Genomic DNA, 24,112 nt, shown 5'->3' with positions numbered 1-24,112 from the left:
CAAACAGCTCTCTGGTGGTCTGTAACTGTCACTTGGAGTACACTTACAGTTGTGGTGTGTGAAACTGACACTTTCATACATAATCTTTTTCAACAGAATATATCCAAACTGCTGAACATTTTCTGAAAGTTATATTCTCATTATATTCACCCCTAAACTCACCTGCATACTGTCCCATACCGCATCGCATTCAGCACAGATTAAAAAATGCCATAGTGAACCTGAAGGCAGGAGACTGTGGTGTCAGTAATGTAAAGTGTTTATACCTAAGATGACTGTTTGAGCGGAGTGTCATTTACGTGTTCTGTGTACAGAGATCTGTCCTAAAGGCATTTTCACTGTCTGTGTAGCTTGTGAAATTCACTGTGCTAAATTCATTTCTCACTGTGCTAAACACTCAGTTCTGATTCTGAATGCCTCTGCATTCAGCTCAGCTATGTTCAAATCCAGAAAGTTCTCAGGCCTCTGTTTGTATAGTCACTACAGGAGAGAGAGTGAAGACTACACAGAGGTCAGCGGAAAGAAGTGATAATAAGTCAAGCTTTGATCCTCAGAGATAACATGGGTACAGTCTGCACCAGTGACTGCTTGGAATCAAATAGTGTTTTATATCAAATAATGTTTGAGAAAGATGATCTCACCTCTGATTCCAGAAAGCAGTCCTTATTTAGACAGATCTGTGATCAGTCGACAATGACTTTATTATGGTGGTTCAGAGCAGAAATATTGGGAAAAGCTAGCTGTCTCCAGGCCAGTTGTGAAGGTGTCGTGAATTAAATCGGCACTGCCTGTCTCGTTTAGTGTGGCTGTGTTCTCTGTGAACTGCTCTTTGTCCAGCTCTGGATCAAGCTGTTCTTTAAGAAGAGAGGAGAGGAAAGAGGAACCCGTCTTTAAAGAAGAGGCAGAAGACAAACCATTAGCACCCTTTGTTGGGTGTAATCACTTTTTCACAAAATCGCCAGTGGGTTCCATGGTCTCCAAGGCAACTGGAACGTTTGGAAAGATCGAAAATGAGAACAGGAGTGTGGTTTGAGATCCGTTTTTTTTTTTTTCCCCACAACGATGAGGATGATGATTATAATGACAGCTGTTATTTTCACCTGCTGCTCAAACCCACAAGTCCAACGGAGAAGAGGGAACTCAGAGAAACAAACACACTCAGAGAACATGTTCAGTGTCTATAAAAAAACAAAAACACATGCACTTAGAACACATGCACTTACTCTGAATGAATTTTCTAGACTTAAACGTTGAGATGGCTTTGAAATCTATGAGATCTATCTGTTTCATGTACAGAGGATAATAAATATTTCATTGAAATGCTTTCATATTTAATGCTGGTCTTTATATAAGTTGGTCGTGTTTGAGGAGGTTGGCTGTCAGCACAGCATGCAGACTTTTTTTGTGCAGTCTCATTAAAATCTTCCACAGGTTTTTTGAGGTCTTAAGGTTTAATTCAGCGGAAGGGTCATTAAGCTGCTGCTGGGAGAAATGGGAAGTTTGGTAAGGGCGGGGTTAGTGGTTTGGGTTTGGTTTGAGTTGGTCATGATGGGGTAAGTGGTTTGGGTTTGGTTTGAGTAGGTAATGATGGGGTTAGTGGTTTGGGTTTGGCTGGAGTTGGTCATGATGGGGTTAGTGGTTTGGATTTGGTTTGAGTAGGTAATGATGAGGTTAGTGGTTTGGGTTTGGTTAGAGTTGGTCATGATGGGGTTAGTGGTTTGGGTTTGGTTTGAGTTGGTCATGATGGGGTTAGTGGTTTGGGTTTGGTTTGAGTTGGTCATGATGGGGTTAGTGGTTTGGGTTTGGTTTGAGTTGGTAATGATGGGGTTAGTGGATTGGATTTGGTTTGAGTTGGTCATGATGGGGTTAGTGGTTTGGGTTTGGTTTGAGTTGGTAATGATGGGGTTAGTGGTTTGGGTTTGGTTTGAGTAAGTCATGATGGGGTTAGTGGTTTGGGTTTGGTTTGAGTTGGTAATGATGGGGTTAGTGGTTTGGGTTGGTTTGAGTTGGTAATGATGAGGTTAGTGGTTTGGGTTTGGTTAGAGTTGGTCATGATGGGGTTAGTGGTTTGGGTTTGGTTTGAGTTGGTCATGATGGGGTTAGTGGTTTGGGTTGGTTTGAGTTGGTCATGATGGGGTTAGTGGTTTGGGTTTGGTTTGAGTTGGTAATGATGGGGTTAGTGGATTGGATTTGGTTTGAGTTGGTCATGATGGGGTTAGTGGTTTGGGTTTGGTTTGAGTTGGTAATGATGGGGTTAGTGGTTTGGGTTTGGTTTGAGTAGGTCATGATGGGGTTAGTGGTTTGGGTTTGGTTTGAGTTGGTAATGATGGGGTTAGTGGTTTGGGTTGGTTTGAGTTGGTAATGATGAGGTTAGTGGTTTGGGTTTGGTTTGAGTAAGTCATGATGGGGTTAGTGGTTTGGGTTTGGGTTTGGTTTGAGTTGGTAATGATGGGGTTAGTGGTTTGGGTTTGGTTTGAGTTGGTCATGATGGGGTTAGTGGTTTGGGTTTGGTTTGAGTTGGTCATGATGGGGTTAGTGGTTTGGATTTGGTTTGAGTTGGTCATGATGGGGTTAGTGGTTTGGGTTTGGTTTGAGTTGGTAATGATGGGGTTAGTGGTTTGGGTTTGGTTTGAGTAGGTCATGATGGGGTTAGTGGTTTGGGTTTGGTTTGAGTTGGTAATGATGGGGTTAGTGGTTTGGGTTGGTTTGAGTTGGTCATGATGAGGTTAGTGGTTTGGGTTTGGTTAGAGTTGGTCATGATGGGGTTAATGGTTTGGGTTTGGTTTGAGTTGGTCATGATGGGGTTAGTGGTTTGGGTTTGGTTTGAGTTGGTCATGATGGGGTTAGTAGTTTGGGTTTGGTTTGAGTAGGTCATGATGAGGTTAGTGGTTTGGGTTTGGTTTGAGTAGGTAATGATGAGGTTAGTGGTTTGGGTTTGGTTTGAGTTGGTCATGATGGGGTTAGTGGATTGGATTTGGTTTGAGTTGGTCATGATGGGGTTAGTGGTTTGGGTTTGGTTTGAGTTGGTCATGATGAGGTTAGTGGTTTGGGTTTGGTTTGAGTTGGTAATGATGAGGTTAGTGGTTTGGGTTTGGTTGGAGTTGGTCATGATGGGGTTAGTGGTTTGGGTTTGGTTTGAGTTGGTAATGATGGGGTTAGTGGTTTGGGTTTGGTTTGAGTTGGTCATGATGGGGTTAGTGGTTTGGGTTTGGTTTGAGTTGGTCATTATGGGGTTAGTGGTTTGGGTTTGGTTTGAGTTGGTCATGATGGGGTTAGTGGTTTGGATTTGGTTTGAGTTGGTAATGATGGGGTTAGTGGTTTGGGTTTGATTTGAGTTGGTAATGATGAGGTTTACAGATTATTCTAAGAAAGTCAGTGAAAATCCATAAACATCTGGTTACTGCATTGAAGTGTTACACTTAAACATCCCAAGCATTTAGCATTACTGGTATGATAACAAACCATAATATTCCTTATGTAGCCCTATGGGAAGTATGGTTGTAATTTAAGTTGATGTATTTGTACATAGAGTAAGTTCATAAATAGTATAAATAGAATTAAAGGGTTAAACATTCAAGTAATTTCATGGTTAAGTCCCTGCATTGTATTGTGTACATGGTGTGAAATATAATTTTTGTTGTTCAATACTAAATTTATAGTGATGGCAATGCTGTATTATTACTTTATATGGTACACAGAGAATGTTTAATTAATTGTATAAATTTGTGTTAATTTTAATTAATGAACCAATCAGAAGCGCTCCACTAGCTTCCGGTAGCTGCCCACATCCAATTCAAGACATGTGTCCGAAATGGCATACTACATACTACTCGCATACTAATTATGACGTAAAAGTAGTAAGTAGTATGCAGTACGTGAAAAATAAAAAATTTTGCAGTACACGACAGTTACCCGGATGATGTACTACTCTGGCGAAAATTTCTAGTATACATCCCGAGCTCACTTCGCCGACTACTGCATCCCATGAAGCAACGCGGTGATTTCCAACTGTCAAAAATGTTTAAAAACATAGCGGACAGCGACAGAACCAGCTTCAACTTCAACTGCAGCTGCAGTTCCGAATATAAATGTATCAGTTGCATATTTTGGTGTAATAAATCTTCATATGCTTTCTTATAGGGCTACTTTTGATACATATTTGTGGTTGTCGTGTGTTGTTCGATTTTAACAGAACAGATAGCCCAACCGATAGCAACCGTCTAGTACACTACACGAAAGTTCTCATAATTGCGTACCATACTGTATACTAGTGTGTGGAGTAGTGCGCAGTATGCAATGTATACTAGGCTAGTATGCAGTACGCTAGTTTGCCATTTCGGACACAGCCATAGTTTTGCTGTAATTCTGTCAAAGATCCTCTTGATTAATATGACCTAACATTGCCAGCTTATGGTGAAATGATCCCTGTGCTGACCAGCATCTTCCCTGTTGAGTCTTACATATATAAACACATCCCAAAGGCTTCTTCATGTGGTAGTGGTTCAGTGGTCAGGCAGGTGACCTGGTAGCCAAGGGGTTGTGGGTTCTGATGTAGACAGTAAAGACTGTAAATGAACTAAATTATTATGCCGATGAAGAGTCATTTCACCAAAGAGTCTTACTTTAATGTCTCTGAAAAGGAGGGTGACTGAGAGTGCAGTGTGAGGTGTGCTGCTCCCTGTGTCACTGTGCCTTTGCGCTGTTTCAGGGACCTTGCTGTCACCGTGGGGTGTCGGTCAGAACACAATCCAAGCATCCAATTTGGGTTTTTTATATTCATTAAAACGCACAGCACGACATGAGCACACTTGAATTTACAAAAAGGGGGTTTGATTGATATGGTCTGGTTTGAGTGTAGGTATAGGTGAGTGGATGTATGTGTTTGTGTGTGGTTGAATTGTCACTGACGCACACTGCATAAACGTAAACTGTCCAGGTTTTGACTTCTTCTCGCCGGAGTGGGGGTTGATCTGACGATCGGGGGGGAATGCGAGTCTTATATATGCTGACCTGTATCTTTAACCCTATTGGTCGTAAGGTCAGAGGGCAGCCTGGATGGACAGGTCAGCTGGCTAATCCTGACCTGGACGAGAAGTTTATGGGTGCGGTCTTTGGTGTATGTGCAACTTGTTGACTTTGGGGAGCATCGGGGGGAGGGGGAGCTCTGCCAGCCTGATGGAATAACACAGAACTTGCACAGTGCATTGGTTATCTAACGTGTTGAAATTGGTAGTGCGAAATGATTAAACTGACTGAAAGGACTTGTGTTTAATATGAAAAATACTGAGAGGGTTAACTGACTAAATATAGATGGTGATGTTAAATGATTACTTTATGAAATTATGTAAGTGTATGTAATTCTGAGTTATACTTTCCTTGGACAACCACTTCAGCACTGTCTTCTGAGGCAGAGGTTCCCAACTGATGGCCCTTTTATACAGTCTCTCACTCTCTCTATCTCTCACTCTCTCTCTCTCTCTTTCTCTCTATCTCTCACTCTCTCTTTCTCTCTCACTCTCTCTCTCTCTCTCTCTCTCTCTGTCTTTCTCTCTCTCTCTCACTCTCTTTCTCTCACACTCTCTCTTTCTCTCTCACTCTCTCTCTCTCTCTCACTCTCTCTCTCTCTCTCTCTCTCTCTCTGTCTTTCTCTCTCTCTCTCACTCTCTTTCTCTCACACTCTCTCTTTCTCTCTCACTCTCACACTCTCTCTCTCACTCTCTCTCTCTCTCTCTCTCTCTCTCTTAAAAAAAAGGAGTCCTTTTAGAGACAGTACATTGACCTCAAACACATTGTCTCATTAATTAACATCATTAGAAGTGATCATTTATGAGGGGTGATAAAATAAAAAATATGATTAGGCGCATGAAATTGAGTGGGAGTTATGGTGTCAGTGGTGCAGCTGACATGAAGAGGTACTGCTCTCTGCGTTTGAAAACTTGACATGGCTGCGCTACCGTTGCCTCAGGAGAAACAACAGACTCTGCAGCAGGTGTGCGACTCCGTCCCGACTCGACAGGCATTCACGCCACATCCCATGAATCTCCACTCAGTGGCAAAGGGTGAAAGGGCTTTGTTTTCTGATAAGGAGAGGCATCTAATCAACCACAAAACATGTACCCTAATCATCTTGCATGTGATGTAACATCCGCAAAATCATTTGTTCCTCAAACTTTGGTCTTAATTACACAATCCTGACAGTTTATGATGCCCAGCGTTATAAAGAAAGAAAGAATGAGTGGTCGTTGTCTTATGTTAACTTGTATTTCATGTCTGTAGACCGTCAGTCTCCTCTAATGCTTATTCCCTTGCCCTGAATTCTGAGTCTGCGCTTGGCTTTATCTATGCAGACAGCCCACAGCTGTAAAACCATTATCCTACGTCTTGAATTGAATAAATGTTTTAGGACTAAACTAAACACGCATGTGATTTTTAAAATATCAGTTTAAAACTTCAACCAAGGATCGCAGTTTAGTGGGTGGAAATCGTAAAAACAGCTTTTTGTTGGAGATTTTGAAGAGGTTGGCTGCAGGCTATGAGGCAACTTGAGATCATTCAAACGAATAACAACTGATATTTACGTTCTTAACGACTCGTGCTCATCAAAGTGCCGTTGCTGAGGAAAAATGTAAACGTAAATAAAAACCTCTGAATTGCTTCGGTATGTTTATTTATTTATTTGTTTATTTTCTCAGTTTGAGCTACTCCTGAGGAAGCTGAGGAGACATATCTGTAGTAGAACTGTGTACTGTATATGTATTGTATGTATGTATGTATATGTATGTATTTATTTATTTATTTTTACATAAAAACGTGTGAGCTTTCAACGTGTGAAATATTCAGTGCAAGCATCGACGGTTACGTACTTTACTGAAATGAGATTCCAGACAGATGTGAGAATCGCTGAGCAGACCAAGTTCAAAAGAACCCGAGGAGAAAACAGTCAGATATACAAACATTTTTGGACCACAAAGAGTGCATTCATCACAAATAACATTACGAATGTCTTCCATGTCTTGCAATGCGTTTCCCCGCTCAAGCAGACAAAACGTATTCTCCGGCAGCCATCACAGTCGACATGTTAAAGTGGCTCTCGCACCCCCTCTAGCGGCTAGTTCAGTAAAAACCAGCGGACGACTACACTGGTCCTGATGCTGCGGGATGCTAAGAGACGCGGATAACTGCTACAGAATATGAACTCGATTTACGCAAAAATCACGCGGCTCAGTCTCTGTGGCGCAATGGAATAGCGCGCTGGACTTCTAATCCAGAGGCTCCGGGTTCGAGTCCCGGCAGAGATGAGACCAACTTCGTGCCGATAGGGTCAGTCGGTACCTTTTAAACAGCGTCACATTCGCCTCGCTTTTAATTTAATTCTGATATACGTTTGTCCAGCAGTTATCTAAACAGTTCGATTACAACAAGAAGCGGCGAGACAAGCTCTTAAAATAATAATAATAGTAATATAATCAATTCGATTAAAATTGATGAAAATTAATTTAAATAAGATGTAATTTTAGTCATAAATTGAACAGTGATTTTCTTGCTGTTAAAAAAAAAACAGTTTAAAACAGTGATCTGTCGTTTGTGAGTGTCTGTATAAGAGAGAGAGAGAGAGAGAGAGAGAGAGAGGGAGGGAGGGAGGGAGGGAGGGACGAAGAGAGAGAGAGAGAGAGAGAGAGAGAGACTGCTTGGAGAGAAAGACATCAGTGTCATATTGATTTTCCGCTGATTCTCTCAATTTGCTCTTACGTGTCCGTGTTAGGTTTGATGCGCTGAGTCCTTTTGTGCTGCAGGCAAAGAATATGTGAGGTAGCTTGACCCGTGGCTGTCAGAAACCTGCCTCTGTCCACCGATTCTCCCTTTTATGTCAGCATCCCGTTTACTCACACATATACTCATCATCCATCTGCCCGTTTATTCATTCAGTCATGTATTCACTCACTGGTTTATTCTTTTTACTCACTTCTCTGTAGTTTTTATGCATTTTATTAATTTGATCATTCGTTCATTTGTTAAGTTTATTGATTAAGTCATTAAGTCTTTTATGAATCTCTCTCTCTCTCTCTCACACACACACACACACACACACACAGAGAGAGAGAGAGAGAGAGAGAGAGAGAGTATGGTCTGATGCCAGTATTATGCAATCATGGGCGACATCAGATGACAATTTAAAATAGAAGGCTTCTCTCTGCCCAGTGTTTGTGAATGTTATCACGGCTGGATTCTGAGTGGATGAAGTTCGCGGCAGATAGACGAAATGTTGGCAAAGAACTGAGAGAGAGAGAGAGAGAGAGAGAGAGAGAGAGACTTGCGCAGGTCACGGATGAGCGCCTTCGACCGCGTGGACATCCTCCGCTCTGCGGAAGATGACGTCATTGTCTTCATAAAACGAGGTATCCAAAATGGAGGCCCGCATTTTTAAACCCCATTTTGTTCTATGGTCCCAAAACTAGATATAGATTTAAGCTCCGTGTCGCCAGCAGCGACGCCAAAAACAAAGCGAACGAGAGGTGAACAAATTAAAGAACCCTACAGGCCAAGTGTGCATGATGTAATTGATGCTTTCTCAGAAATACCGGCATACCTGCTTCGTGTGCAATACCGTCTCCTGGCCGGTAGGTGTAACCAACGTCTTACTCTTCGACGGTAATGTGGGAGCGTCCTTTCCCTCACTTAATAATATCGAAGAATGATGAGGGACCAGTAATAACAATACCAACCGTCGCTAAATCTCTTTTAGTCAGCGAATAACGTAACCCTCACTGGGAGTTTGTGTGAGGTGTTGTTGGTTCCTTTCTTTGTTCATTTGGTGGTGGCCCGCGAATACATTTCTAAACATTACTATTAGTGTATAATATGTGTCAGTGATCTTACAAGGTGGACTGGGCGGCTCTCGCGAGCTCGGAGGTTATTGTGGGTGACGGAGAGTGAACCATAACCTTCCCCATGGCGCGTGGTGGTCACGGTCCGCCTTCTGGTTTCGCTCAGGCGGGCGCGAGAGTAAACCGTTGGCTACACGATGACAGAGCAACTGCCGAGATGGCTCGAGGTCCAGTGCTTGCGACGGCGTCCATGTTTAACCCCCCATGCGTCCCAACACCGCCACACAGAGAGTAATCCGCGTGCAAAACTAATCCATAATCCCTGCCCCCCCCCCTCCCCCTTCTCCTGAACACCCCATCTGAATCTCCTGAGACCAGCGCACGGGGACTTTATTCACGGTTAGACCACACCTCGCGTCACCGTCGCACATTAGAAAAAAACATTATACACAGTTACATAATAATAATAATAATAATAATAATAATAATAATAATAATACACTGGTATTGGAATTTATTATTATCAATAACAATGATCACAGCCTCACTCGTCTTCTCTCTCTCTCTCTCTTTCTCTCCCTCTCTCTCTCAGGCAGTATGTGCTCTGGCCCTGTTACCCGAATGGTACCGGCCAAATCGTATTAAAATCCCCCAGCCCTCCCCCCTCCGCCCCGCGCGCCAACTCCCTCCCTCTCTCCCTCTATCCCTCCCTCGCGCCCTGCCTCCCCCTGTCTTTCAGACAGACTGTTTTTGCTGCAGTGAACGGTAGCCGTGGAGAGCGAAAGAGAGATAGAGCGAGAGAGAGAGAGAGAGAGCGAGTGAGAGACGAAAAACAAGAAAAACAAAAAGCTAAGCGGTTGGAGGAACCGACAGGGAGGACAAACGTATCCAACGGGACGTCAGCTCGAGCACCAAAAAGACAGCACATTCGGGTCCAGCACTCCCGAACCGAAGCAGCGACCGGACTGGGCGAGAAGAATATCTTGGTGTGTACGACTCCGCTACTCTTTTAACATGTATACACAGACATACTCGCAACAGACAGATATATTGTTGTTATCGCTGGCGTTCTCGTGCCTATACGGGAGGGAAACACCTGTCAGGAGTAGTAATTAGAGGCGCGCTCACTGTTATGGAATGCGTCCGCATCCTTGCACACCTTTCTCGAGACACTCTTGCCAACAGAAAACCCGTTGCATGAGCCGTTATGTGAAGTAAGGACCGCGGGCGAGGGCTGGGTGTGTGTGTGTGCGTGTGTGTGTGTGTGTGTTGAAGTGCGGTTATGCTTATTGTTATTGGGCTGGTCGTCACTTTGCCCCCCGCGCGCCTCTCCTCCTTCTCTTCCACCCCTCCCCTCGCAGTCGACAAACCATCCCTGCTGCCTCCTTGCTGCATTCAGCGAGCTCGCGCTGTGTGCACCTGGTCCTTTCTATTTTCTGCTGTCGTTTCTGTGCAGTGTCCCGGGCAGAATCGGAGTGGAGGGAGAGAGGGAAAGAGTGCGAGAGAAAGAGAGAGGTGCGCAAGGGGAGGTAGGCAGGCGGCGCAAAAGCCCCAACGGGCGGCTCCGTTTCGGGTCGCGGCTCGCGCGGAGATTGCAGCAGGTATCATCATCATCATCACCTTCGTGCAAATACATTCTCGCTTCCTCTCTCTCTCTCTCTCCCTCTCTCTCTCTCTCTTCTCGTTTCCTCCTTTCCCTTCTCCCTCTCATTCTCGTGCTCTGGGCGCTCGTGAATGTGTGAAATCTACGTTTGAGGCCTCGTCTCGTCCCTTTGAGCGGCCCGGTTGGCAGTTCGCAAGGAGTCTTACGCTTCTTTCTCTCTCTCTTCAACGCAAATGATAGCACAACAACAATAAAAAGCAGCATTTAATGCACGCACCAGCCTACCCCCGCCCCGAGTGATCGCACTCCCTTCCGCCAGTCCGCCTGTCCCGCAAGCTATGCCAAAGCCACCTTGGCTGGTGGTTGAGGCAGTGACAGCGGAAAGGGAAGCGCATCAAAGAAAGCATAGAGACATAACAGCTACAAGGGTCCTTGTGTATGTTTATCCGGTGCTTGAACAAGTAATCTCTGATTTAAACAAACAAACAAACAAACAAACAAACAAACAAACAAACAAACAAGGGTTTAAAAACGATGTGAAAGTGTAAAGTATATTGTGAGCGCGTGCTGAGGCTGCTTTGTCGCTGATCTCGGCCGTGTGTGAGAGGCTGTGCGCGCGGGGTGAAGTCTCAGCGGGGCGACAGGTGCACTACTCCCCTCGTCACCGCCCCCCCACCCCACACACGCCTGCGCGTGCGGTAGGAAAAGGGGATGATAGGATAGAGGAAATCATGAACGACGAGTGATAAAGAGATTTTTATTTCTTCTGTTTGTCTCTGTCCGACAATATTTACCGGATCGTGTTGACCGATACTTGTAATTACTGACTGGTTTTCATTTGCTGGTAAGAGGGGATGAAGGGTGTTTTTCTTCACGAGGGATCGATTGTCGCATCACCTCACACACACACCGTCTTGGAAATAGTCACTAAAGCGCAGCCCCCAGAAGTTCCATCGATCCGCGCACCACACAGTGCGCGTGTGAATGTGTTCAGCAACATGCGAAGCAACACGCATCGGCTATTGCTGTATTTGTAAGTGACACTTTGTGTGTGTGTGTGTGTGTTTCCTGTTCACGTTGTAGGTAGCGTTCTGGCGAGCTGCTACACTCACACTCGTGGATTTGGTTGCTGTGGGCTGCCCCATGAAAGAGCGCGCGCGTTCGAACATGGCACTCCCGGGATTCCCGCGGTCGACTCTTCTTCACGCGCTCGCTGCCTTAATGCTCATCTCTTTCGCCGCTTCTGACATGTACAGCGAAACATACGGTAAGGAAAAAAATCCCGCCGTCTCTCTCTCTCTCTCTCTCTCTGTTTTGAGCGCTCTCTGCCTTTACAAGCGATTTACAAATCCCTCCCCCTACACAGCTCCAACGGAATTTTCACTGCTCAGTTCCGTTTTTTGAAGTGTTGGAGACACACACACACACACACACACTCACACACACACACACACACACACACACACACACTAGGCTCAGGACTTCGGGTTGAACTCATGCCCCCGTTGTTGGTGGGTGTGGTTTGGTTTAAGGGCTGTGGGATTGGCTGACTGAATCTGTCTGTTGATGTACCATACTGTTTCTATGGAGCTGTTGAAAGTCATTAGTAAAGCTTGAATATTCTTAAAATGTATAAACTCTACCATTGCTACACTCCAGTCAGTGCACAGTAATGTCTAAGGACAAACAGAAATGTTTATTTACTTTTTTAAAATATTATTTCTTAATGTCACTTTTGACCTCGCAGTAGACTGTGTGCCTAATCCAGATTATTCTTGATCACTCCTCTAAATGAGAATACCTGACAATACTTTTGGTGAATGTAAGGGCTTTGCTTCTTCCCTGTGACCTGCTTAGAATCCCAGATCTCAACACTGAGCATAAATTAATCTAAAATTCATTTTTGTGTAAAGATCTGTCTACGCACCCCCCCCCCCCCCACCCCCACCCCATTTCTCTGATACATACAGTGCATATCCTTACCTCAGCCTGCACACACATACACACTTTAACTCTGTCAGCTGTTTTGGCTACGTGCTGAATAATTCAGAATTGTGCTCTGGGAGCGTTTGCATTCGTAATAAAGCACTGCAGAGCCGTCGAATGTGGAGCCGTCGTCAGACGTCAGAGCAGTGGTCAGTTCTGACTTCCCAAAGAGACTGGAGTCTGTTCATGAACACCTTCAAAGAACTGGAGGTGTGTTTTGGTCACATGCTGGTTAAAGGCCTGGGTATGTTGTGGGTGTGTGTATGTGTGTGTGTGTGTGTGTGTGTGTGTGTAAGAGAGAGAGAGAGAGTATCCAGTAAGATGAAGCAGTGGATGGTTGGTTTGATGGTTTTAAACAATCTGAGATTTTTTTGTTTCTTTGTACTGGTGATTCTGGTGCTGTTGGAGCTTGTGTGTGTGTGTGTATGTGTGTGTGTGTGGTTTATTTGTCTGTGTTTTCACTGCATTGGTAATGAATGTTTTATCTCGTTAATAGACCGATGGAGAGTTGTTGTTCTAATTGCTGTGTTATAATTGGACATGAATATACAAGAGATAACACATCATAACCATTCTCATTCTACCACTCCTGTCAACCACATTTCTGCTCTCTCTCTCTCTCTCTCTCTCTCTCTCTCTCTGTCCCTCTCCCTCTCTCTGTCTCTCTCTCTCTCTCTCTGTAATGTAACCTAATTTATTGTCCTCATCTGACAGTCTGGTTCTGACGGTCTTCACTAACTTGCCCTCAACATGTGGCTAGTCCAGGAAGAACAGTTCGTGTGGTACTTATAATCCAGTCGCACCATTTTATGTTGTCCTGACAGCTCAAACATACCAGTTTGCGTTGTACTGACAGAACAATCACGCCAGTTCCTGTGGTACCCCGTGACAGAGCAGTTACACCAGCTTGTGTTGTCCTGACATCCCAGTCATACCAGTTTGTGTGGTACTGACAGTGCAGTTTCATCAGGGTGTGTTGTACAGTTGTCCAGTCCAGTCTTTGCGGCACAGAGGGCCGGCTGTATCAGTGCGTGTATCATCCTCGTTCGGCACTTGTGTACGTGTGAGTCTTCACCGCTTATCTAGAGACACTTAGACACTTCATTTAAAGCACCCAGTGAGGCCTTGTGCCCCCACACTGTCAAACCATGCTGTGTAATAAACCCCGCCCACCGGGAAATACAGTATCTATCATATCTCTGGTTCCCCTCCAATCACAGTCAAGCATTGTCCTCTCTCCGGCTGAGCCGTGCCTGGACCTGTCTGTCTGTTGGCATTCCTGCTGTTTGTTTTCATGATTACGTATCATTTCCCACCACGCCCCGGCACCAGGATGGGAGATTTTGCACGTGCTGGGATCTGGGGAGCGATGTCACTGAGGAAATAAAGCAGTTATAAGAGATGACGCCCGGTCTCTGGGAATCAGTGCATTAGGACACAGGGCCAGTGAAGCAGAGAGATGCTTGTGTAATGCTTGGGTAGAGACAGACTGGCGTAGTGTAGAAGATAGTCCATCACCAGTGTGCTGACACCGGTTGTTATGACAATGTCCTGTGCTTTCTGTAATGAGCTATGGCTCTCTATTGTCAGCGGTGTGACAGGGGCTTTTAGTTAGTCTTACTGTTCCTGACTCTGACATGCCTCTGCATTATGTATAGATCTGACAGGGGGCCAGCCATTGTTCAAACACAGCATCAAGATCAGGTTTTAAAATAGATTTCATAGGGTTTGAAACTTTTATGAAAAACACCAGCATCCACGCATTCCACCATCAAAGAGCATCAAGACATAATTCCCCCCAGATTCCTTTTTTTAGAAAGAGAGTGAGATAACAGAGAGATAACGGAGTGATTATTTCACTCTGTCTGTAGTGTTCACACGGAGCAGAAATATTGTAAATATCGGGCAAATCTAATCAGGTAACTATAAATGACATTTATTTTTGGCTTTATTGTCACAGAAAGGTAATGTTTGAGCTGAAGGTGTGCAATTTCCACCAATGAGACTACATTTTTATGTCACATGACTGACTTGTAGCTGCTCAAAGGAGGCTGGGTTTGACCCAAAACACAGGAAGATTCCTCCTGTTTTCATTGGTCTGCTGGAACATGAGAAGGGTTCTGTTTTGACTGTTGTAGCAGAACATGCTTTTCTCTGTGTTTAGCATTCCCCAAACACAATGCCCTCAGCGTTCTGCAGCGCTGTAAAACCCTGGAATAGGCGTAACATGGTTGTTTTGACATCTGTTGCCCTTATGTGTTTGCCTGAGGTCAAAATTTGATACAGCTTTTTTTTTTTTTTTTTTTACTTGCAACGCTGAGGGTATGTTTGAGGCAGTGATGCGAAAACTCTTAGTGAGAGCGGAGAGCATTGTACATCGGAGCCCTCAGAGCCAGCGTCCGTAGACCTTACAGGTGTGAAGCATGGCTCCCACACGTTCACGCCTTTCCACGCAGCAGACTCTCTTATTCTGCCTGACTGTCCCGAGCAGCACACACAAGGCTGTTAGTACAATAGTACAACTATTTACAGGGCAGAGTACAGTTCAGCCTCAACATCTGAACCTCAGGACCTGGACAGGAGAGTGATGGAATGTGTGTGTGTGTGTGTTATCTAATGGGTTAATGGAGAGGCTGACTGTCCCGAGCAGCACACACAAGGCTGTTAGTACAACATTAGTCAACATTAAACTATTTACAGGGCACAGTACAATTCAGCTTCAACGTCTGAACCTTAGGACCTGGACAGGAGAGCAAAGGAATGTGTGTGTGTGTGTGTGTTATCTAATGGGTTAAGGGAGAGGCTTTAAGGGAAGCTCATTATGGCTTTGAAACAGAATGGCTACTTAGCATAAATAATGCAGAGTAATGGATCACAGAGAAAAGGAGATTACTCAGACCCGATGAGTCGAGCACTGATTACCTATTTGCGTGGGCACCTCACCTCTCCTGCTCTTAAATAGCTTCCTGTTGTCCTTCTTCTTTTTTTTTCTTTAAAAAAACAGCCAGATCTATACGACACTGCGGGGAGGAAGACCAGGCAGCTGAACTGGCCTGCACGTCTAACCTTGACAGCAGACAGTGACTTAGCAGAATGAATGATGACAACTAATGGATTACAGAGAAAAGACGATTAGCCAGGCCAGATCAATCAAGTTCCGATTATCCATTACACGCACACCTTGTCAGAGTAAAAAAAAAAAAAAATGCTTTGCTGTTCCTCAATACTTTTTTTTTTTTTTTTTTCATTTTATGGATCTGACTGTTCTTCCGAACGAAGGAAATAAGGCTACTTCAGCTGGTATTTTCTTTCGTCTGGCCAACATGTTGTTTGCAGACAACTTATAAACTGTAGCTCCTCTCAGTCAAACTGGAGAGCGACAGGCGCCTGTAAGCAGAAGAAAGCAGGAAACAGGAAGAAAACAGACAGATGTTTCTCAAACGTGCAAGACGAGTTCGATGCTAATTCTCGCTAAGGGATGCCAAGAAAAACTGACTCACAGGTGAAGATGACCCTGTATCACATTATAAAAAGACGTCAAAATCTACAAAACTTCACAACAGTCCTCTTTCTAGCTTGCCAAAACGATGCATTCATTTGCACCTACTGAACGATGAGGCTGCCACATTTGAAATGAAAAACCGGTGATGTCATAAAGGAAGCCTTTCAACCTCGGCACGAGAGCCAATAGAACGCTCCGCTTCATCAGGGTCGGCGGAATCTTCGGTTGCTTCCTTTAGAATGTTAGAACGTTTCCTCCCTCAGTGTTCTACTCTGGTTCTGTAGCCGACCGTGGGAGCAGTCTGCCATGCTTCTGTTACAGGTGTGAGGCGCGGTATCAAACAGCGAGTCTGAGTCAAAGTCACCCTCGTCTTGGCGTTGTGCGTTAAAGCCCCCCTCCCACCAACCTCATCCCCCACCACGCGTGAGAACAGCAAAGTCAGAGAAAGGACACAACCTCCTGTCTATCATCCTCAGAACCCCACACAGACCTCTGGGAGTTTCTAATTTTTTTTTTACCCAGAAAGAGACAGCAGGTGTGTTGGAAATGTCACCTTATTTGCTTTAGAGAAAGTGCACAGTGTGTGAATCAGTGAATGAGCGACTCTCACAGACAGGGCCTGTGGAACAGACAGGGGTTTTGGTCCTAATCCCAGGAGAAATCAGCTGGTAAATGAAAACAGCTCTGTGGTGCTGGATGCTGTGTTCTGGTACTTCATCTCTATGGCGTCGGATTCTGTGTGGTTTGCTGCTGCTGTGTTTTGTAATATACTGGGTTTGTATTCTTATGGACAGTGTGTGTCTGTGTGTGTGTGTGTGTGCGCGAGAGTGTGTGTGTGCGTGTGTGTGTGTGTGTGTGTGTGTGTGTGTGCGTGTGCGTGTGTGTGTGTGTGTGTGTGAGAGTGTGTGTGTGTGTTGTTTTTTAATCTGTGACAGGGCATTTGTGTTGCTGAGCATTTTGTCTCTTTAAGACTGTGTCACAGGCCTGGTCTGTCTGTGAAGTTCAGCACACAGTGAAACAGCTACTGAATAAAATACATCTATTTATCCATTTGTTCAAGCTGTCAGTCAACTTAGGTGTGTCCTCAAATGTCAACAGCAATATTCTGATTGGATGACATTTATATATCACGGTCAAATGAAAACACAATATTGTTCCAAAACATCTGATATCTTAAGATGAAAAAGGTGCCTTTGAAAAGGTTGAAAAATATGCTTGTTTTAAGAGGCATTGTGCCCTGTCCTTTGGCGTCGCATACGCTGGCCAATCAAGGGGAGTTGTGCTCTGTATTTTGTCACCGCTGGCTTTTGTGATTGGTGAATACATACTCAAAGCTTTGTCACTGCTAAAAACCCTAACTATTCAACTATCCAGCTGAGAACCACTTGATGTGAATGGTGGTGCTGTTCTGCTGAATTCTGCCCAGGGTTCTCTGCCCCTCAGGCGGTCGATGGCTTGGGTTCAGGTCTTAATGGACTTTGACAGGATGCTCAGACACACAGCAGACCCTAGTTCACCCTGCAACATCCATACAAATGCACAGGAGCTTTGTACATTTGTGCCTTTACTGCACGAGGAGCTTAGCTTTAATTGCCTTTTTTAAAGTGCGTGCATCTGTGCATTATGACATAACACGGGGGGGGGGGGTGGGGTGGGGGGGGTGCGGAGGGGGGACAGATCCATGTTTTAAACTTGCTTTACTTTGTTATTTTCCTCCTCTCTTCTCTTCTCTTGTCCTCCAATACCACTTAATCCTCCTCCTTGGCTTTCTCTGTCTCTCGTTCTGTATGTGTATTTGAGAACTTAAAGTATTACGTTTTTTTTTCTTTTTTTTTTCCCCGACTGTGGCATCTCGCCAAACGGTACGAGAAGTTTTTTTTTTTTTCTTCTTCTTCTTCTTCTTGTGAAAATCCAGCCCCTCATCTTTAGCTCTGCTGGAAATGACATCACAACCATTTCTGTTTTTTTTTTTTTTTTTTCTCTATGGAATCTCCGTCAGCTGTTGCAATCCTTCAGAAAACAATGAGAACAGACGCAGACAGCTGGACAACATGGAAAGTTTTTCTCCGTCAAATGCCAGATTCTACCCCGAAATTCATAAAGCTGTGTTTTAACCGAACGTGACGTGAACTTTTCGAGACCCACGAATACATGAAAAGTCAGTGGTAGGACGTGAATGGGTGGAGTTAATCACGGTGAAACCGCAAGCGACACAAAATGGTCGAAATGAGCGTTTGCTTGTGTTAAAAAATGTTCAACTCGAGCAAAAAATTTCGCCTGGCAAAAGCCAATCCCCCTCCAGTAGGGCTAGAGGCCACGTGGCCTTCCTGGAAGCGTCTTCGGTCGTGTGTAATCCGATTGGTGTAATCAAAAACGCTTGCCGTGACGTAACGCGAAATTCAGTCGCTCGGTTTTGTCGGGCGAGCGATCAAACCAGCGCGAGGAAAGCGAAGAGAAATTTCGCCTCACTGTCGGTCAAAGCGCCCCTTTACTCCGGTCCAGTGCCCTGCGATCACATCAACGGTTTCTCCGTGTGTAGGGCACATCTCTTTAAATCAAAGCAAACACCTCGGCCGGCTCTGGGTTTCTAGAAACCTCTCGGAGCATGCAGTACAGATGCATAGGTTTGCTATTTTACCTCCACGTACTATGCAGGGGGCATTGGAGCAGCGTGGAGTAATCAATAACATGGTTTAGTGGTTCAATAGTTCAGCGTTTGAGTGCAGTGGAATGAATGGGAGGTTTCAGTGTGGGAGGAATAGGTTTCCAATTAGCCACTTGGCAGCGAGGTCAGCCCAAAGCAGCGTGCAGCGTTGCCTTGGGGCTGTGTTTTTCCTCCTGCTGGGCCCTCTGGGTGTTGTGGTCTTTTGGCGAGGCTTGCGTGTAGTTTGTTTACCTCAGCGTAATGCGCGGCTGGCTTTGACTGAGAGATGGCAGCCGCTGCCAGCTGTGGCCAATAATGACGCGAGATTTAGCGACGGCTAGCCAATCATTAATGCGAAGAGATTTAGAGGCAGGAGGGCTATGCTGCGTTTTAGTGCCAGTCGTTCACTCAGGATCACAGGACTGATTGGAGCTGGCTTTGTTTCAAATGAGTCTGCTCTCTCTCTCTCTCTCACTCTCTCTCTCTTTCTCTCTCTCTCTCTCTCTCTCTCTTCCCTCATGGCTATTTATTGTACATATCCTCTCTCTTTCTTTCTCTCTCTCTTTCTCTCTCCATGCTGGCTGCCAGATTTGAACCCTAGGAATGCTTCTCAGAAGAACAGAGAAGCTGGAAGGAGAGAGAGAGAGAGAGAAAGAGAGAGAGAGAGAGAAAGAGAGAGAGGCTTAAACATTGTCAGTCATCTTGCCTACTGGTGTCTGACTCATCGTTTTTTGAGAAATGTTTGCTGGCTTCTTTGACAGTAATAAAAAATCAGCAGCATTTGCACAGGCCTGGTCATTAGCAGAAAGGAAATGAGGATCGTCTTGGCCAGCAGACCTCATGTTAACAGCTCCATTTGTTTACTATGACAGAGAGATTGTGATATGGCCTCAAATGAAAAGAAAGTCACTGTTTAACAACATGAAATGATATAGAAGTAATCATCCACAGCGGAAGAGCTCTTTAACCGAGCACAGAAAAGAAACTGGATGGATGGATGGAGGGGGCAGAAGAGATAAACGTAGATGCTCAGACCATACTGGTTCATTAGTTGATAAGAGGAATGATTTAGGAATGTTTTGTATACAGCTGGCTGATAGGGGAGGTACTGTTCGTTTTGAAGCTCCTCAGATTAAACGCTGCGGCCTCATGAAGTGGAACTTGTTTGGTGTGGTCTAGAAACTCCTGGTATCCCTTGCCTAATCCAAGGTATTTGAACTCAGAGGATTGCGTTTTTCTTTTCTTTTCTTTTCTTTTCTTTTCCTTTTTTTTTTGAGCGTAGCATCTCGACAATCAGTCCCTTGTCTTTAGCTCTGCTGGAAATGACATCACAACCAGTCCTGTTTTTTTTTTTCTCTCTATGGAATCTCAGTCAGCTTCAGAAAACAATACGAACAGATGCAGACAGCTGGACAACATGGAAAGTTTTTCTCGGTCAAATGCCAGATTGTACCCCCAGATTCATAAACCCATGCCCCCCACCCCACCCTGCGTGCCCCCCCCAACAGAATCTTTACACAGGGTAAACCACACTGATTTAACAATGTATCATCCTATAGCTTAACATGGCCCCTGTTAATGCTGAAGATTAAGACTTAATTATTAATCTACTCCTGAATTATCAGAGTTTACTTCATTAAATGTCTTGACATGGCCTGTCTTACCATAACTAATCCCGTGTTTTATTCATTTTGCTTTGTTTAACCTTTATGTAATCAGTCTGGTCACACTACAATTCTTTTTCCTTTTTTTTTTTTTTCGAGGGACTCTTGACCAAGAAGGCTGAGGCAAAGAATGGAAGTAAAGAGGGAACAGTAAACAAACAGAAAAACAGGACAGTGAGAATATTCAATGTGCATATGCAAATTAGGAGGTTCAAAATTGACGAGTTTGCTCAAAAGCCAATGCGCAGCCTTCATCCTTATAGGCATTCAAAACATAAAACGTTCACTGTTCTCAGAATTCACTGATCTCATTTCTAAAGGCACACATAGAAACGAATTGTCCCAGTTTTAAATGTTTCCCTGCAATTTTCCAAGAGAACGAAGTTTTCAACTTAAAAGTGGAGCTTGTGATGCGAAGCGATGCTCCAGCAGAGGCCCTGTGTCGACAGCCCTGTGGCCGAGGTCTATTCACACGCACGCACATACGCACACACACACACACACACACACCTGACTCAGCTCCTCCGCAGGCCTGAGGAAGCCCTAAATGCACGGCTTACGTTTGTTAGATTAGGAATGTAACACGGTCTTAGAAGAGTTTGACTCTTACAAGGGGGGTAAGTCTGTCTACCCGTGACAACCAGTGCCAGGCCGTGTTCACACCCAGACACCATCACAAACGGAGCAGAGATAATCCCCACCATAATCCAGCAGCTAATGGATGCATCAATGCTACAAGCTTAACAATAGTGTATCAATAACAGCACTCAAAAAAAAAAAAATTTAATCCAGATTACGTCAGAACCTGTCAGTTCAAACACAGACAGAACCAGACATACATTATCCAACTCAAATTAGATCAGCCCGGAGCAGACATCCTCAATCGAAAGCAGATCACATCAAACCCACTGCAGCATGAAGTGACTCACTCTTACTTTCCGACCTTCTCATCTTGGGGCCTCTCTGAACACAGCAGGGTTCTGTTCCAATGTAGCCCTAACACACCTGCACTAACACACCTGATTCTGCCAGCCTATGTATCTTTACTCGGTGCATTCCAAGTGTGGAAGTTCCAGTCCAATTATGCACCAAGTATCTTTACTTGGTGCATAATTTGCATTCTTACTGCGATCTTTTGCTTATGAGGTAGTTAGCTAAACCTGACTGATGCACTAATTGTGAGTTGCGTTGGTTTAAAGTGAAATACCAAAATGCAAATCGTAAAGTGTAAATTGCCAGTGAAGGACTGGAGTAAAACTGTTGACTTCAGTGTGTCTCCAAGACAGAGATGTTTATAAAGTGGCACTACACACAGGACAGTGATGTTTATAAAGCAGTACTACACACAGGACAGTGATGTTTATAAAGCAGTACTACACACAGGACAGTGATGTTTATAAAGCAGTACTACACACAGGACAGTGACGTGTATAAAGTGGTACTACACACAGGACAGTGATGTTTATAAAGCAGTACAACACACAGGACATTTATGTTTATAAAGCGGTACTACACACAGGACAGTGATGTTTATAAAGCGGTACTACACACAGGACAGTGATGTTTATACAGCAGTACTACACACAGGACAGTGATGTTTATAAAGCAGTACTACACACAGGACAGTGATGTTTATAAAGCAGTACTACACACAGGACAGTGATGTTTATAAAGCAGTACTACACACAGGACAGTGACGTGTATAAAGTGGTACTACACACAGGACAGTGATGTTTATAAAGCAGTACTACACACAGGACAGTGATGTTTATAAAGCGGTACTACACACAGGACAGTGATGTTTATAAAGCAGTACTACACACAGGACAGTGATGTTTATAAAGCAGTACTACACACAGGACAGTGACGTGTATAAAGTGGTACTACACACAGGACAGTGATGTTTATAAAGCGGTACTAAGCACAGGACAGTGATGTTTATAAAGCAGTACTACACACAGGACAGTGATGTGTATAAAGTGGTACTACACACAGGACAGTGATGTTTATAAAGCAGTACTACACACAGGACAGTGATGTTTATACAGCAGTACTACACACAGGACAGTGATGTTTATAAAGCAGTACTACACACAGGACAGTGATGTTTATAAAGCAGTACTACACACAGGACAGTGACGTGTATAAAGCAGTTCTACACACAGGACAGTGACGTGTATAAAGTGGTACTACACACAGGACAGTGATGTTTATAAAGCGGTACTACACACAGGACAGTCATGTTTATAAAGCAGTACTACACACAGGACAGTGATGTTTATAAAGTGGTACTAAACACAGGACAGTGATGTTTATAAAGCAGTACTACACACAGGACAGTGATGTTTATAAAGCAGTACTACACACAGGACAGTGATGTTTATACAGCGGTACTACACACAGGACAGTGATGTGTATAAAGCGATACTACACACAGGACAGTGACGTGTATAAAGTGGTACTACACACAGGACAGTGATGTTTATAAAGCGGTACTACACACAGGACAGTGATGTTTATAAAGCGGTACTACACACAGGGCAGATATGTTTATAAAGCAGTACTACACACAGGACAGTGACGTGTATAAAGCGGTACTACACACAGGACAGTGATGTTTATAAAGCAGTACTACACACAGGACAGTGATGTTTATAAAGCAGTACTACACACAGGACAGTGATGTTTATAAAGCAGTACTACACACAGGACAGTGATGTTTATACAGCGGTACTACACACAGGACAGTGATGTGTATAAAGCGATACTACACACAGGACAGTGACGTGTATAAAGTGGTACTACACACAGGACAGTGACGTTTATACAGCAGTACTACACACAGGACAGTGATGTGTATAAAGCGATACTACACACAGGACAGTGACGTGTATAAAGTGGTACTACACACAGGACAGTGATGTTTATAAAGTGGTACTACACACAGGACAGTGATGTTTATAAAGCGGTACTAAACACAGGACAGTGGTGTTTATAAAGCAGTACTACAGACAGGACAGTGATGTTTATAAAGTGGTACTAAACACAGGACAGATATGTTTATAAAGCAGTACTACACACAGGACAGTGATGTTTATAAAGTGGTACTACACACAGGACAGTGATGTTTATAAAGCGGTACTAAACACAGGACAGTGGTGTTTATAAAGCAGTACTACACACCATCCCTGGCAGAGTGTTTAGCTACGGTTCTGGTTCTTTACTTCGTGTTTTTTTCCTTTCTTTCTTTCTTTCTTTCTTTCTTTTGATTTGTGTTGATACTGCAAAGTTTAAGCTGCAGTGGTGAGGACGTTTATTTTTTATTTTTAGCTCTCTGACTAAGGAGTATTCTAGAAGAGGGGAACTAATTGATCCCTTCCCAGTGTGAGACATCCAGAGACGGGTATGGCAGAGTCTGACACAAGTGTTTCTCCCAGGGCATGTCTTCTTTAGTGGGCAGAATCCGGTTTCACAGGCCCAGCTGGCATGGCAGCGCCAGGCACCAGAACCCTCATGACTGCTAAATGACACGGATCAATTCTCACCAACACACTGCGCCCTCTGCCCCATCCGTTTTTAATAAATCAAGAGATCACACAGACGTCTCAGTCCTGAAGAGTCCTTTAAACATGGAACCGCGCTCTGTGTATGTGTGTGTGTATGTGTGTGTGTGTGTGTGTGTGTGTGTGTGTGTGATACTGTCCTGTCGCTTAGCCGTGGTAACTGTAGCAGAAGCCATAGCCATAGCCAATAGCCAATCATACACGTTCCTCATAAGGTGACTCAGGTCTTGATTGGCTGTCTCATTAAAGTTAGTGTGCCTCTGTGAGGTAGGGAGGAGGGGCTGTCACTAGACACTCCATCCATCTGCTTACGACATCACAGTGC

The 24,112-nt window shown here is 44.2% G+C and overlaps 1 protein-coding gene and 1 non-coding gene across 2 annotated transcripts in view; both read left to right on the top strand.

Annotated features, from left to right (window-relative positions):
• Window positions 1-7,224: 7,224 nt before the first annotated feature.
• Window positions 7,225-7,298, top strand: trnar-ucu (transfer RNA arginine (anticodon UCU)). The gene has a single exon. It is a non-coding gene; the product is annotated as a tRNA-Arg (tRNA).
• Window positions 7,299-8,326: 1,028 nt separating this feature from the next.
• Window positions 8,327-24,112, top strand: part of cadm3 (cell adhesion molecule 3) — a 44,313-nt gene continuing 28,527 nt past the window's right edge. The window contains exon 1 of the mRNA XM_030773376.1: window positions 8,327-8,396. Coding sequence (XP_030629236.1) covers window positions 8,327-8,396 — 70 coding nt within the window. The remainder of the gene's footprint in view (window positions 8,397-24,112) is intronic.

The sequence above is a fragment of the Chanos chanos genome, chromosome 5, assembly GCF_902362185.1.
Source record: "Chanos chanos chromosome 5, fChaCha1.1, whole genome shotgun sequence".
NCBI lineage: Eukaryota > Metazoa > Chordata > Actinopteri > Gonorynchiformes > Chanidae > Chanos > Chanos chanos.
This window is presented reverse-complemented; position numbering and strand designations above follow the sequence as displayed.